Source organism: Alligator sinensis, unplaced genomic scaffold, assembly GCF_000455745.1.
Source record: "Alligator sinensis unplaced genomic scaffold, ASM45574v1 scaffold499_1, whole genome shotgun sequence".
NCBI classification, from domain to species: domain Eukaryota; kingdom Metazoa; phylum Chordata; order Crocodylia; family Alligatoridae; genus Alligator; species Alligator sinensis.
In genome coordinates, this window is record NW_005841864.1 from 3,594,606 (window position 1) to 3,610,603 (window position 15,998).

The 15,998-nt window shown below is 43.9% G+C and overlaps 1 protein-coding gene across 1 annotated transcript in view; it reads left to right on the forward strand.

Annotated features, from left to right (window-relative positions):
• LMBRD1 (LMBR1 domain containing 1) overlaps positions 1-15,998 on the forward strand; it is a 223,701-nt gene that overhangs the window by 174,622 nt on the left and 33,081 nt on the right. The window contains exon 14 of the mRNA XM_006016640.3: positions 6,980-7,055. Coding sequence (XP_006016702.1) covers positions 6,980-7,055 — 76 coding nt within the window. The remainder of the gene's footprint in view (positions 1-6,979; positions 7,056-15,998) is intronic.

The window sequence follows — 15,998 nt, forward strand, 5'->3', positions numbered from 1 at the left end:
GGAACCCAGCCAGCAGAGAGAAGTGAGTTGAATGATAACAGGCCTGTGCACAGAGTTTAGTGAAAGTGACAACAGGAAATGAAAAGAGGTGAGGGTTCTAGCAGGATTTTGCAGTTGGGTTAAGATAAGTGATCGTGAGTATTTTGGGGAAGACCAGTTTGGTAGGATTGAGGATAGTAAGAAGCAGCCAGGAGTACATATGGAGCCTGGTAGGGAAAGATGGGTTTTGTATATGCAGTGTGAATATGGAGCTTTGCAGAGAAGTCTGCTTAGAGAGAGCTGGATGAACCCATCACCTACCTACTCTGTAGCTCTAAGTTCCCCCTAACCAGCTTGGATTTGAGTGGGGTTTTATGTTTTTGTTTTTGTTGTTTTTGTTTTTTGTTTTTGTTTGAGGAGTCTGGCCTTCAAAAAGGGGGCATGGGGTTAGTATGCTATTCATTGTTCTTAGCAAGGCCCTAGTGTCTGGAGAGAAGAGCACTGCTTGCCAAGCTCGCAGGAGCTGAAATATGCGGACTACACTCTGCATGCACATTCTCTCTTTGGCAATCTGCTTCTCCAGGTTTCATTTTCAATTTCCAGCCTTAGGAGGCAGTGTGAAAAACTAAGTTGACTTTTATTTTATTATGCTACATCCTGTGAGTTTGAAGTTGTTCCACTTTGCATATATTAGAGGACTTGAGAGACCTCAGTTGCAGAATACCCAAAAGTCTACTAGCTAGTGTTCTCTTCTGGGTTGTAAGCCACCCTGGTCAAAGTTTCCTGCTCCAAAATGAGTAAGGTTTGGAATTTGAAACCCCCTTTCATAGTTCCCTAACAATAGCCATGAAGGGAAGCAGAGAAGAACAAGTGGTGCCTGGGCATTCCAGTGCGTATCGGTACTGGATGGCTCCTTTTTTATTAGTTTTGAATTTGCTAACTTTTCATCTCATTGAATGACATTTGATTTTTGTGTTATGAAGCAGCAAAACAAACTCCTGCTATGCTTTCTCTTTTTTATCAGGGTAGGCAACCCCCAGCACGGGTGCCAGAGTGGTACTCAAAGGCATTTTGCTTGGTGCATGTGCTTCGGGGTGGACAGCAGGGAAGAGGCCGGGGATGCACTACCACAACAGGCCCCTCATGGCTCCCCCACCATCCACCCCTGGCATGCCAACATCTTATAAGTGAAGGTCGCGGGTGGTTTTTAGCACTCTGCCCAAAAGTGTTGCTGACCACTGCTCTATTCAGTTTGTTTCTATATACTCATACTCTTTCTCTTCTTGGTCTCTTCTAATGTTTCTTGTCTTCTAGTCTCTCTCCATTATATGAGTTTCCTTGGCAACTTGCATATAACTGGCAAATTGTTTTGTCGCCTTTTCATTTTAACCTCACAATAAAAAGCAAGGACAAGAAAGGCAATAAGCTCTCCAAATGCCTCATAAGTAGACGGAGGAAATTTTTAAAAATATAAAAATTTGTATTAAAATATGTGAATAGCTTCTCTACCTTGGTGTGTGTAATTCAAGTTATGGAAAAGTTGAATAACAGTACTGGTGGAAATTTGAGAAACCCTGAAAGGAAGCTGAGGAAAGGGTCTGTAGAATGTATAGGAAAAAGCTCTGTACTGGCAAAAGGAATTTTACTATTTTATTTTTCCCCCATCTAGTTCAGATCTTTGGATGCTTTGGCATGTGAAAGCTTTCCAATTTTTTCATGTCTTTGAAAAAATTTGAGGTTCCATCGTACAAGCTTTACCCCTTATATTTAAATTGAACCTAGAGGCAAAACTAAAAATTGTATTTCCTACCTTTAGGTACAGTTGGCCTTTTATTTTTTTTATTTCTAGTATTCCTTACAAATTTTGAAAATTGTAGTAATGCTTGTTCAGTTTTTAAATTGTTTTTAGAAACTGTGGTTTACATAGAAATGAAGATTGCATCCCTATTTTCATTGTATTTTATTTATTGTGTTCATGTTTCCCTGCTTTTAATTTGATTATCTTTGGCAAATTCAAGTTGAGCTGTGAATAATCCTATTGAGAGAAATATTTTGGAAACAAATGTGTCAAGTGTTAAGCAAGTTTTTTGTGTCTATGGTTGGCGGTGGTGGTGGTTTTCAAGTTTTTGGGTTTTTTATTTTACTTTTTCAATTATATTTTCAGAAACTTAAAAACAGGAGCATTTTTCAAGTAGAGCTATTCACTCCATACAATGTTTTCCTTTCTAGTCAGATGAAAAGGAAGAAGGCATTTCCTACTTTGTTGTGGTACAAGGCATTGGATTTGTCTAAAACTTGTGAGGGAGGGAGGAATTGAACCCACATTTAATTGCCAAACTTTTTTGAAAATTCATGGAGAATCTGAGAGGTCCAAGATGGGAGATAACTAAATGTAGAACAAAACTTAAAGGGAAAGTGTATTTTTTCTGATGATTTGCTATTCAATCTGTTATCAATACCTAGTTTAAGAAAGACGCACAGTGGGGAAGGTAAAAAATAACAGAACTGAGCAAAATCTGGATTAGCCTTTGTGGGCTACTTCTCTCAAAACTGAAAGGTGCCTTTTTGTTACAGCTTCATTTGTTGAAATAGGAGTCTACTACCTGCCTAATCTCTGCCATCTTCCTTGACTTCCCTTTGGTTGTTAGTCACCATGTTACATCAATAGATTTACTCTCCTCCCTTACCTAAAAATGAATTGCTTGCTTTCAGTTTCATTACTTTATATACTTAAAGCTGTTTTTAATATTTTATATACATTTTAATATAATATTAAAAACCTGTTTACAGTAAGTATATACAGTATTATATAAAACACCCCCCCGCTTATGTGCTACATAAGCTTATGTTTAACTGCAGCTTACACATTTCAGTTTCCTGAACCACTCGATTAGTCTTCATTTTGGCATTATAAGATCTTCAGAGCAACAACCTCCTATTCTATGATCCTAAGTCCAGTGATATGAACAAAAAATGTTTCTCTGCCAACTTTTTATTTCTTTATTGATCCTTTTGGCAAATGGTGAAGGAAAGGAAATGTACATATGATTTTACTGCTGAAAAGCTTTCGATGCTGTTTTTCTAAATGAAGACTAAATTCGTATTACTCAAGTAGAGACGTATAAATATCCTTGAGCAGACTGGAGAAGACAGACTAAAAGACTACACAATTTAAAAAACAGTCTAACTAAAGATGGACCTTGTAGAACACTAGTTTGTTTTCTTGAATCCTGTAATGAACTGAAAATCCAGTCCTAGACTGGGGTATGTTTTCAAAGGAGCAGTAAAAACACAGTAGAGCATGTAACAGCCATGTTACTTGGGAGCACCCCTTGTGCAGCTGTGAAAATATGGTAGATCAGTAACTGATGTAACCATTACTCCTACATGTTTCTGTGTTGCATCTTGAACTTTGTGGTGTTCAGGGTTAAATTTATTTATGCAAGCTTTTAAGTGATACAGGTAAGAGGAGAGCCTCTGTTGGTTAGAGTAACAGTTAGTGAGGATTCTGCAGCAGAAGCTAGCCCTGAATTTTTCTTGAATCAGTTGCAAGGAAATAATTTTACTGCAGAAGCAGCTTGCAGTTTATTAGGCTGCAGTTGTCTGGTGTTCTACTGCACACTGAACAACAAGCTAGAATCTTCCTAATACAGACAAGATCTCTGTTTCCTACGTTAATAGAGAACTTTTTTTAGTGAGGAAACTTAAGATTGGGGTGACATTTCCATGTGAAAATGCTTTATTTTTTTTTAAGCCGAATGCGTAAGTTTGTGGAACACAGAAAAAATTATGATTGAACAAAAGTTTAAAAAAAATCAACGCCTGGTGTTAGAACACTAAAACCTACACGTTCAGGAAGATTTGTATGGAAAAGGGGTAGTGTCCTTGTATACTTAGCTCGGGAAGGGCATGTGTATATGGGAATCAATGAGGAAGAAAAATCAAATGAAAGGGATATTGAAGGTGGAATTATTAATGGGCCAGGTACAGTGATTGGGATATAATGTGTATAGGGTGATTGGTTTTTTTATGATGATGACAATAATTATTGTTAGCTGGTGAAGGATGTCACACTTCTGGTGAGTACTAGCAAGAACTGCAGAAGTGGGTTTTAGTAACTGATGAAAGAGGATGGTGGCAAAGGCAGAACCAAGTTCTCCCCTCTTGTCTTTACCTTCTAGCGCTGTGTGCGTGCATGTTTGCGCAGCTCATGGTAAATGCATTTTTAAAAGGGATTTGAAAGGGAAAATTGAATGCCTTTGCAAATATTTGGGAGGAGCCCCTCAAATGTGAACATTTTAAATTAGTTGGCAGTGGAGGCTGGCATTATGGACTGCTGATGTAGAAATTCAGCATCTCAATACTGAATAAAAGATGCTTGGAAACGAGGGGTAAGCCCTAAGTGATGGTTAAAGTGAAGACAAGTAGGTTGCTATAATGTAGCTGTGGTATCTAACCTATGGCTTGCCTTTGAGGCCTTCTTGTGTTTGTAGCAACAGAAAAATAATGTTTTTTAATCAGTTGACAGAGTGAGGTATGATTTTTCCCTCAATTCTCTTAATGCAATAATGTATCATTTGTTGATTATTGTTTGTTGCCTTTTGGGTTAGCAAAAGTCTAGAACTCCTGGAATAATAAGGCAGGCAGCGGAGGAATGCATAAAAAGTGGTACAATTTTCTTAGCTTATTGGGAAGTTTTGGGAGATTCAAGTCAAAAGATGTTCTAGTTACAGGCCTGATGGACAGGATGCTTATAGTGGCCAGTGCTCAAGAAAGGAGGTGTTAAGGAGCGTTTAGGGATGGCAGGGAGCATTATCTTTGTTAGGCATGTTCAGATTTTGTTGGCTGCTGTGTCACCAAGGAATTATTTCAGGGTTGGGGGGCAGGGGGAGGAGGGCAGAGTGGAGAATGTCCATACTAAGCCTCAGCCAAATCATGTCTTGGTTATATAACGTGTATAGAAGGGCAGGGGGTGTCATAAGTCTGAGTCCCTGTGAGAACTGGAGGCAAGAGATGGAGTATGCACCCAAAGAACATGCTGACCGAAGTCTTAAAGCAGATAGCAGCTGAAGAGAATGCTCAGGCTGTAGTTGGTTTCATTATATAACAGCTGGAGAGAATGCTCAGGCTGTAGTTGGTTTCATTGAATCATCTGATTGGTGATGCCTTCGCACAGTCTGTAAAGGGTGTACTGCATCACTTACGAAGCCCAGAACAAAACAGCACCTCTTGGTGAAATTATGGCATTCCCAGTAACCAGAAGCCATGCTCACTTTATCTATAAAAGCCAATCCAGATACTCAAATAGTGGTGAAAATGCTAGGGTAATTGGATATTTGTACTGGAAATAGGTAAATTTAAGTTGATTCAAAAAGTACAAAACTTTTTGATCCGGGGGGGGGGGAAGGGGAATAAATTGAAACATTTTAGTGGGTAAAAGACAAGTTGGTGTCAAGAACCAATGTGACATTAGTAAGCAGCAATTTAGATGTGTGTCTGAGATGTAGTGTGGCACTGGAAAGAACTAATGCAATTTTATGCTATATACAGAGAGGCATCAGAAGATTTATTGATCTGGTGCCTCCAGAGCTGGAATATTGCAATTGGTTTTGGGTATCTTTATTATCGGTAAAATATTGACAAATAAGAGCAAATTAATAGAAAAGCAATAAGTCATCAGTGAAGCACAAATATTGGCTTTCAAGAAAAAAACTATTTATGTTTAGCTTAACTAACAAATAGTTTTCTTGGGAGGGCCAGCAAATATTTGCAAAAAGTAAATGGCAAATGGAGAAGAAAAATGTCAAGGATTAAAAATAACTAATCACAAATTAAGTAGAGGTCGATTTAATTAGGAAAAAAATGTGAGATGAGATTTTCTTAATCTGTGGGATATTCACCAGGGGCATTAGTGAAGCTTTGTTATTGTGAGTTATTTTTGTCTTTTCAGCAGATCCAAATGCTAAAAGTGTGAAAATAAATAAATAAATTGTGCATTGTTCTCCTTCCTTTTATTCCTGCTCCCCATCTCCATCCCCCCCTTTTTCTCCCTTCCCCCACGCCAAACAAATGGGATGAAATGTTAAGCGTATAGTTTTTAACAAGAAAGATTCTATAATAATCAGTAGACCATAAATAATAATGAAGTTAGATAGCTTTGAATTATATTAGCAAGGACCTCTGCTCTAATGTAGTGCAGCACTTTTTTGTTGTTTTTTAATGAAGTTCAAATATTATAAGTTTAAGCATCTCAAAGGACTGAGCCTGAAATGTAGTAATCTTCCATAGTAAATATTTTTATTTTTATGCATCAGTGCTTTTATTACTATAAATTTGTATTGGTTGCATAGTTTGCTTAAGTTCTGTATTGCACGTACCATTGATTCACGGTTCTGTTAAGTAGCAGATGTGTAGAGCTGAATTTAAGCTCCCAAGTCTTTATGTAGGCCCCTTCCTTCAAAAAGAAAAAGGCCTGACTGAGGTGTATGTTCTCAACAGTTCTGAGAGGGAAGGAAAAAAAATTGTGCTCAGATGGTACAGATTGAAGAAACTACCTTCAGGTATCTGGTTTAGAAAAATTTGCAGTCCATCGCGTGATCAGTATTCTTTAGTTAATGCAACTGTACTTTTTTTCCCCATTTCTGTTCATATACCATCTTAACTTTTTTTAATCAACTAAGGTAACATGAAACAACATTTTGGAGCAGTTTTATATGAAGATATTAATTTGCAACACTTAATATGTATCTTTGGTATCATTTTATAATAATGTACTATGACATGAATAGATTACATAGGTACTATAAAAATAATGTTTTCTTATCTTGTTCCTGGAAAAGGAAAACCTTATAAAGTGAAATGTAATGCATATCAAATAATAACCGGATCAAAATAAAATAATTGGCTCTTGGAGAACTGTGCTTTAGGAATTATCACAGGGAATAGTCTGCATATCGGTATAAAATATTCTTCTCTAATATTGTCTTTATTCTTTATGCAGAGTAACATGACTGATGGCCATCTGGGAAATGTTACAACATACATGCCTAAAGTCTGTGATGCAGCTGCCCCTGAAGGTAAGACATTACCTTGCATGCTGTATCAATGCAAGACCTGTTATATTATACTTGGGTGAAGAAAGCAGTGAAATATTTTTTTTTCTGAAAAACAGCATTCTGGGCATCTTCTCAAGCTGCTTTAGTATACTGGTTTGCAATAAGTTTACTTACTGAAGGTAGAAATATAGCCAAGATAGCAGTTTGAGTTCCCATTTTGTAGAACATTTCTTCTCTTCAGTCAGACTTGAAATTCTGTAGCGCAGCTTGCTATATAGCTAAAGTACCTAACTTGCAGATCTCGGCCTACTTTTAATATGCACATATTAACAATACCCTTTAATCTTGAAACCTGAAATTTACTTACTATTTCAGTAACTGAATGTTTGTGTAAACAAACAGCAGCTAGTAATACAAAATTTATGCTATTAAATTCTGTACCATCCATTTTATTACACAATTCAGGATTGCCTGATTGCATGGTGTTCCAGTCAAAATTGTAATCTAACTTCTAAAAGCATAGCTATAGATCTACACAATGAGTCAGAAAAACACTAGAATTATGCACAATAGAAAAATCTGTTCTCTTCAAACATTATCCTAGGTTATAGTAGTTGTAAACTGTTTTGAGGATTTTTTTTCCATGCCTTCTCCCTACCCCCACCTTCCACTACCTTTTGGGTTTTTAAATTTCTGTAACAGTCTTTGCAATTAATTTCTCAACTTCATCAAAATTGGCAAAAACAGACTTATGGACATTTAAAAATGTTACGTAGTCCTAAGCTTGCAGAAAGAAACACTGAAGCCTTACCCCAATTTTGGCAGACCTTTCTGTAGTTATGTCATACTCTGACTGGAAAAATTGACCAATTTTAGAATTTTCTGGAGCTATTTTTCCCACTAGCCACAAACATTTTCTTTCACAAAGGGTAGAGGGTAGGTGTGGCAGACTACGGGTTTTATGGTGATATTCCCATTAACTGTTCAAGTAGTTAACACATTGCACAATTAAATTAACTTCATTAGTCTGTGCACAGAGAATGAAGGATTAAATGCCAGGGCCGACTGTTTGTGCAGGTCGAGACCAGATGGACCTTTAGAGGACCATACAGGAGCAAACCAGCCACACACTATATACAATATGGTATGTTTGGCTTGTTTGTATGGCACCATAGTTTGCATGTGTAGCATCTTCATGTCCATGCTGACAATCAGCTGATTGTCAGCATTGGCATTGGGATGGGGACAGCCCTGGTTCTGATGTGGAAAATGGGATGCTAAGAAGCAGATTGCAGGGTTCTGCAGTGTACACGTGTCTTAGACTTTCACTGTGCCCCAGGATCAGGCAGAGGTTCTGCCATCCCAGGGCCTAGATAGGGGCCTAGGGGTTTGTAGGTGCTAGGCCAGGAGTCATAGGTTTCATAGACATTGGGGCTGGAAGGGACCTTGAAGATCATTAAGTCCAGCCCCCTGCCCCAGGGGCAGGAAGTCGGCTAGGGTCAAAGGATCCCAGCAAGATAAGCATCCAAGTGTTTCTTGATTAAGGCCAGAGTAGGTGCCTGCACCACTTCTGGAGGAAGCCTATTCCAGGTCTTGGGTGCCCAGACAGTAAAGAAATTTATGTCCAGTCTAAAAACGTCTTGGAGGAGTTTATGACCATCGGTCCTTGTTTTTCCTTTGTCTGTTCACCAGAGTGCCCCTTCTCCCAGGTCCTTATGTACTTGTAAGCAGTCACCAGGTCCCCCCCTGAGCCTATGCTTTTCCAGGCTGAAGAGTCCCGTGGCTCTCAGCCTGTCCTCATAAAGCATATTCTCTTGCCTTTTGATCATGTGCGTGGCTCTCCTGGACTCTCTCAAGCATCTCAACATCCTTCTTGAATTGTGGAGCCCAGAACTGGATGCAGTACTCCAGCTGCAGCCTCACCAAGGCCTAGTACAGTGGGTGGATGACATCCTGAGATTTACTTGAGAAACATCTATGGATGCAAGCCAGGGTTTTGTTTGCTTTACCAGCTGCGCCATCGCATTGGTGGCTCATGTTCATCTTGTGGTCGATCATGACCCCCAAGTCTGTCTCTTTCAGCAGTGGCGCTAGCAAGCATAGCACTGCTGAGCCTATAATTATGATGCGGGTTCCCCCCCCACCCTGAGGTGGAGTACCTTGCAAACCTGATGATGTTCAATACTCATAAATGTATCCGCCCACTTACTAAGTTTATCCAAGTCAGCCTGGATCACTAGCCTGTCATCAGGTGTGGATGCTGTGCCCCAAAGTTTAGTGTCATCAGCAAACTTAACCAGTGCGCTTTTGACACCAATGTCCACATCATTGATAAAGGTGTTAAAGAGAACTGGTCCAAGGACAGAGCCTTGGAGGACACCACTGGTCACAGAGCGCCTTAATGATTTGCTACCATCGATCACTACTCTCTGGGTCTGACCTCAGAGCCAGTTTCCCAGCCATTGGACTGTGGTATAGGTGAGGCCACAGCTGACCAATTTTTCCATGAGGAGGGCATAGGATACCAGATCAAAGGCTTTTTTAAAGTCCAGATATGATGTCAAGCTCTTCTCCCTTGTCCAGGTGATTTTGTCAGGCAAGACCTGCCTGCAACACACCTGTGCTGGCTGTCCCTCAGGATGTGGCCCTCAGCCAGCTTATCCAGAAGGGTCTCCTTGATAATTTTCTCCAGAATCTTACCGGGTATTGAGGTCAAGCTGATTGGCCTGTAATTACCAGGATCTTCTTTCCACCCCTTCTTGAAGATGGGTACCACACTGGCCTTCTTTTGGTCCTCAGGTACTTCCCTTGAGCACCACAAATTTTTGAATATTTTAGCCAATGGTTTGGCTATGACACCTGCTAGCTCCTTGAGTACTCTAGAGTGTAATCTGTCAGGACCAGCTGACTTGAAGGTGTTCAGCCTCTCAAGGTGATCCTTTACTAGATCAGCACCGATGCTGAGTATAAATATGCCCTCACCCTGGCCGTCCTGCGTCTTGCTAGGCAGGGCTGTCCCATTAGACTGATGAAAGACCGATGCAAAGTGCCCATTTAGCAGGTTGGCCTTTTCCTGGGTGTTGGTTACCAGCTGTCCCATTTGGTTCAGGCGGGGTACAAAGGGGTCCAATGTTACCTTTGCTTTTTTCCGACTCCCTACATATCTGAAAAAGGACTTTGTTATCCTTGATATGTGAAGTCAGATGGAGCTCAGTTGCAGCCTTAGCTTTCCTGATCTGCTCCCTGCAGGTCTGGACCAGTGCTGAGTACTCCTCCTTGGTAATACCAGTCTTCCATCCTTTATAAGCCTCCCTTTTGAGGTATAGGAGGTCCTCAAGTTCCCTGCTGAGCCAAGGGGGCTGCTGTGCCCTTTTGCTACCCTTTCTCCAAGATGGGATGGCCATCCCTTGTGCTGTCAGGATTGCTCCCTTGAGGAGCAACCACTCCTCTTGGATTCCTCTTCCTGTCGAGTCATGGTCCCTTAGGGCCTCGACAATGAGCTTCCTGAGCTTGTCGAAGTCAGCTTTCCTGAAGTTGAGGACTTCTGTATTGCTGACTGTCTTGCCAGCTTTGCGATGGATAGTAAAGGTGATCAGCTTGTGGTCACCATCACCCAGCTTCCCATCGATTCTTAAATCGCTGACTAGGTCATCCCCTTTGGCCAGTACCAGATCGAGCAATGCTTTACCTCTCGTCAGCCTGTAGACTTCTTGAGGTCAGGTAGAGCTCGTCCATGCACATAAGGAAGCTTTGGGACCAATCGGATTTGGCTGAGTGCTCTTCCTATGAGATGTCCGGGTAGTTGAAGTCTCCCATGACAACCATGCACCGAGAGCATGCAGCCTCAGTCCAGTTCCCTGGCAAATTCCTGGTCCAGCTCTTGTTTCTAGTTCGGGGATCTGTAGTGACTTTTACCATGATGTCCCCTGTGCCACGTTCCCCACGTATTTTAACCCGGAGGGATGCCAGGCGTCCGTCCTGGCTGCCAATGTCAATTTGCAGGGGCATGTAGCTGTCCTTGACATAGAGCTACACCCCCACCCCTTTTGTCTACGCAGTCTCACCTGTACAAGGTATAGCCATCTATACCTGTCGCCCAGTCATAGGTGGAGTCCTGCTAGGTCTCCGTTATCCCTATGAGGTCATAGTCATTCTTGTTTAGCAGGAAGACCAGTTCCTCCTGTTTTTATTCCCCCAAGCTCCTGGCATTGGTGTACTGGCAGGCAAGTGTCCCATTGGGGGCCCCTGCCTTCCCCACAGATTGTTCCAGGGCTGGAGTAGGGGTGGGTTCCCTTAAGTGCCTTAGCCTGCTGGATTTACAAGGATTGCCCAGCAGGCTTGCAGTGACGGTAATCCCCCCCTCCCCCCCAAACCCCCAGTGGGTTTAGTTTAAAGCCCAGTCGAGCAGGTCAGCCAGTCTGAGAAGAGCCTCCTCCCCAGTGGGGTGAGGTGGAGGCAGTCTCTCTAGCAGACCACTGCCTCTATCACCAAAGAGCAAACTGAACGTGGAAGCCGAAGCCAAAGCCTTCACAATGACACCAGCACCGCAGTCTTTAGATGACTGCCTTGACCCATCTCTCCCTCCTCAGCCCACAACCAGGAGGAATGAGGAAAAGACCACCTGCACCCCCAACCCCCTAAGCCCCGCTCCCAGAGCCATGTCGTCCCTCATGACCCGGCTGGGATTGCAGAGCCGTGTCATTCATGCCCGCATGGATAAGGAGCATAGGGTAGTGTTTGGAGGGCCGGATAATCTTTTGAGATCCTCTCTGCTATGTCCTGGAGGCAGGCCCCCAGGAAGTAGCAGACCTCCCAGGCTAGGGGGTTGGGGCAGCAGATTGCCCTCTTAGGAGGGGGTTTCCCATGACGACCACTCTGGGTTTCATCTTGGGGAGAGTAGGGGTGGGTGAATCCTCCCTTGCCTGCAGGAGCTGGCATCTCTGCTGGCTCAACTGGGGCTACAAGAGGTTGGTACCTGTTGCAAAGCCCCAGAGGGGAGGGGACCTTGATGTGGTAGGCCTTGAGGCCCTTGACCACCTTGGTCCAACCCCCTGGCTGGACAGTCTGGGAGATTCCCAAGTCTTTCCTTGTCCTGGAAGGTGACCTTGGTCTACCCTCTGCCTCCAGGGGGTGAAGGGCCTGGCAGTAGGAGTCTGTTTCCTGCTCGCCATCCCTGATGGCACACAGTCTTTGGACTGTGGCCTGGAGCTCCTCTATCTTGTGCCCCGGAGACTCCAAAGTAGAGCAAACGTCACAAGGGGAGGAGGTGGCCACGCTCCTGGTCCCAGGAGCCTGGAAATGTGCCACGCAGCCCCCGCAGCCGTGAGCCAGGGGCTCCGTCTGCGTGGAGCCCGGAACCATGGGTTCCGTCTGGGTGGAGGCCTCTGACGTGCTAGATGGGGAGGCCACAAACCCCGAGGGGACCCTTAGGGTGAGGCGTGTGCCCATCTGCATCGTGCCACTCGTAGGCTGGCTACTGATGGGACTACCCTCCCTAGGGCTCACAGGCAGGGCCTCCGGCCCTCACCCTCAGCGTGGGAGTTCGCGCGGAACTCGCGCACCGGGCCCAGGAGCGCTCTTGTTTGCATGTCCTGTTTGTGAGGCTCCAGTCGCGTGGCTCCCTGGGGGACTGAGCGAAGTAGGAGCCAAGGTGGGGCGAGACCCTCCTTGGCTCTACTCGCCTGCCCTGCAGCTAGGCTATGTCCTTCCCACCACAGGCCTCGCTTGCCTTTGGCTGTACTGGTGGTTGGTGGGGTGCTTCTTGGCTGCTGGGGGGTCACCTGGAGGGCTTCAGGCTGCTGGGACACAATGGGCTTGCACCCGTGTGTGTCTCACCGCTCCTGGAGCCTGACTGAGGCTTTTTTCCTTTGGTGGGCCCTTTTTAAACTATGCGCATGTGCAGTGGGCCTGCTGCTGGCACCGCACTGCTCCCAGGCAAGGGGGGGGTCCTATCTGGGGGGGTTTTGGGAACCCTGATCTACCAGAGAAGGACCAGTAAGTACCCTTCCTCCCCACCCCCCTTCTCTCTCTTTGGGTGGCTGGGCCAAGTATGAGCTGGGATGGGGCGAGACCCAGGGCAAGTTGATTTGGCTTTCCCCATCCAGCATGTGCAAACCTGTGTCCTGGGCTCCCTGCTGGCAATGGCATGACTAGGATCAGATGTCCAATCCCAGAAATTGTGCTTCTGCTGTGCACATGCCTTCTGCTGCACCTCTTAACATCAACAGTCTTGGATGTCTGATGTATCAGTGAAGGCAAGATGTGGGGTACCCAGTAGATGTCTAGAGGAAATAAACATGAAATTGGTAGAGCAGGTGAAAGAGCAGCCTGGCAGCTCTTGACCAGAAGAATCTAGGGGCTGAGACAAGTAAAGGGATTTTGAGAAACTAGAGAGATGGAAAACACAACACCTGAGTATCTTTGGTAGTGCTCTGGGCTCTACAGGTAGGATTGGGAGAGAACCTCTGGCTGTGGCCTATGTCCCATTAAATGCCTCTTAATGAAGAAACAGTCTGCTGTGTTGCTTGGAACCTCAGGCTCTGTTCAGTTCCTTCTCATCCCCCCTCCTTCCTGCTGAAGAGAAGATGAAGCCCCTCTGTCAGAGCAGAATTGGGTGGTATCCCCTTGAGTCAAGGAAGGTGAGACACCAGAAGTCTCAGAGTGAGCAGGAGCCTGAGGCTTCCCATTTTGCATTGCGAGTTAAGCCTGGGCTGTCTTCAGAGGACTCGGAGACCAGGTAAGGTTGCATTGATCCTGAACAAATATGCGCCTGGAGGGTACTCTGACAGCGAGGAAAATATTGTTAACTTTACATTACCTCAAAGTGATAGTGTATGAACCTTTTAACCTCTGTTTCCAATACAAAACATCCAGATTTTATTGCTATGATGGCTGCTTTCAAAAACTGCTTCCTCAGCAAGGCGTGTGTGTTTTCCCCAAATTAAAAGTAGCTCTTAAATTTATTAAGTTTAGCATCAGTCTCTCTCTTTTACTGTGGTGTAGCAGGTCTCCTTGAAGGGGTCTTTAAATGAGGAATCAGACTTGTTTGGTCATCCCCTGAACCCCAGTCTCTTTGATTTCATTATCTATTTAAAAGTGTGTGTGTGTGTGTGTGTGTCTACCAAGTGTAGGATACACTTTGGTTTTGCCTGTCTTTTTCTGCCTTCCCTTCTGGGTAGAAATGTTTTTTTATTCTGAAGCATCCATTGCTGGTATATGCGTGTGGCTATGGAAACGTTCCATGCCAACAGCTTTATTTTGTGATCTGGCTAAACTGAGGAAGAATGCCATGCGTAGGTAGTTTAGAAGCATCAGTTCTACATGTCTAAACAAGGTAACTTTTTCAGTAATTTTATCTATGCTCAATTTAATAAGTTTTCAAGTTTTGGGGCTAGGTTTGTTTTGTTTCATACCCACAAATTTACATACACACCTCTTTGTTTCTAGAAGGCAGAATGTAAAAAAGAAAACTACTCTAGTAATAGCTGACCTAAAGCAATTACTCCTGTAAATATAGGGTGCGTTTACATGTGCTCTGATGGGGGGAGGTGGTGCTTCAATTAGAGAGGCTCTCGGAAGCTGTTTTAATGAAAGTATCCACAGGATCTCATGGATTCAGCATCCCATGCTTCAAAACGGCAGCAGGGACACTTTAAAGCGTGTTCAATAAGCTTCAGTTAAAGTACCCCTGCTGCCATTTTGAAGCAAGGGGATGCTGAATACGCATGACACTGAGGTTGCTAGAGTGTGGTAATTAGCACACTCCAGCAGACTCAGTTAACATGTTGGACATATGTATAGGTATCCAGGAAGTGTGGCATCCTGGGAAATAGTCTAGGTGAGGCAGTAGGAACTTCTTGGTACGGCAGGACAACAAGTCTAGGCACCAGATCCTTGTTTCACCTTTATAAATAATAGTTTTATTTTCACCCCACAAAACTTACCAATATATTACAGACGTCTGGCAGAAGCTTGCTCATCCTTACCTGCTCAGCTAGCTCTGGCTCTTCAGCAAAAACCTAGTGCTGCACCAGCAACTAACAGGCAAGTTTTCCAACTATCCATAAACTTGTGGATAGTCTGGCTTAAAAAAAAAAAAGCAAAAAAAAGCTTAAAGTTGCCTGTCTGTAAATTGCAGAAAAACTTTTTATAAAAGTGAATACAAGTCCTGAGATGATTTCAAAATTCATTGCCTGAATGAAATTGCATTCAGTGTTAATGCTGGACAGCATATGGAGCATTGCCACCTGATATATAATGAGCAGGGATCCAGGTTTTCCATTTCCTATGGAAAAACAGAAAACCACAGATTTCCCTGTTTTTATCAGAGGGGAAAAAAAACAGATTTTCTCTTTTAGTAGGGAAACCTGCAGATTTCCTCCTTTTGCAAAGAACTCTGCAGGCTGGCTGAGTTCCAGCCTGTAAGAGCTGTTCGCAGAAGGGGCAGGAAACCCCCAGCCCTGCCCAGAGTGGGAAAGGCAGGATCTGAGGCTCTATCAGCCAAGGCTCTGCTTAGCTCAAGCTTACTCTTTGCTCCTGGAGCCTGTGAGGTAAGTGGTGCTTTCAGGGGGCTGGGCCCCCCCCTCTGGTACCCCCACCTGAGCCCACAGCAGGTGGCAGCAGTGGGGGAGACATCTCACTGCTGCTGCTGTTGCTTCTGCTGCAACAGCTGCTGCCTTCTGTCGGGGCTAAGGGGCTGCAGATCCGGGTCTCTAGCCCCATAGCCCTGGTGGCTGGGGGGCCCCCTCTGGCAGGGCTGTGGGTGGGAGGCAAGGGGCACGAGCAGGGTGGGAAAGCTTTGGGTGGGGGGAGTGAAGGGCACTGGGAGGAGGGGAATCTGGGGAACCTTTAATATTAATCACAGATTTTGGAGCTTTTATCAGAGAATTTGTTTGGGGGTTTTTTGGGGGGGGTTTATTAATTTTTTCCAGGGAAAGCAAGGATCCCTGATAAGGCTAGGGAAAG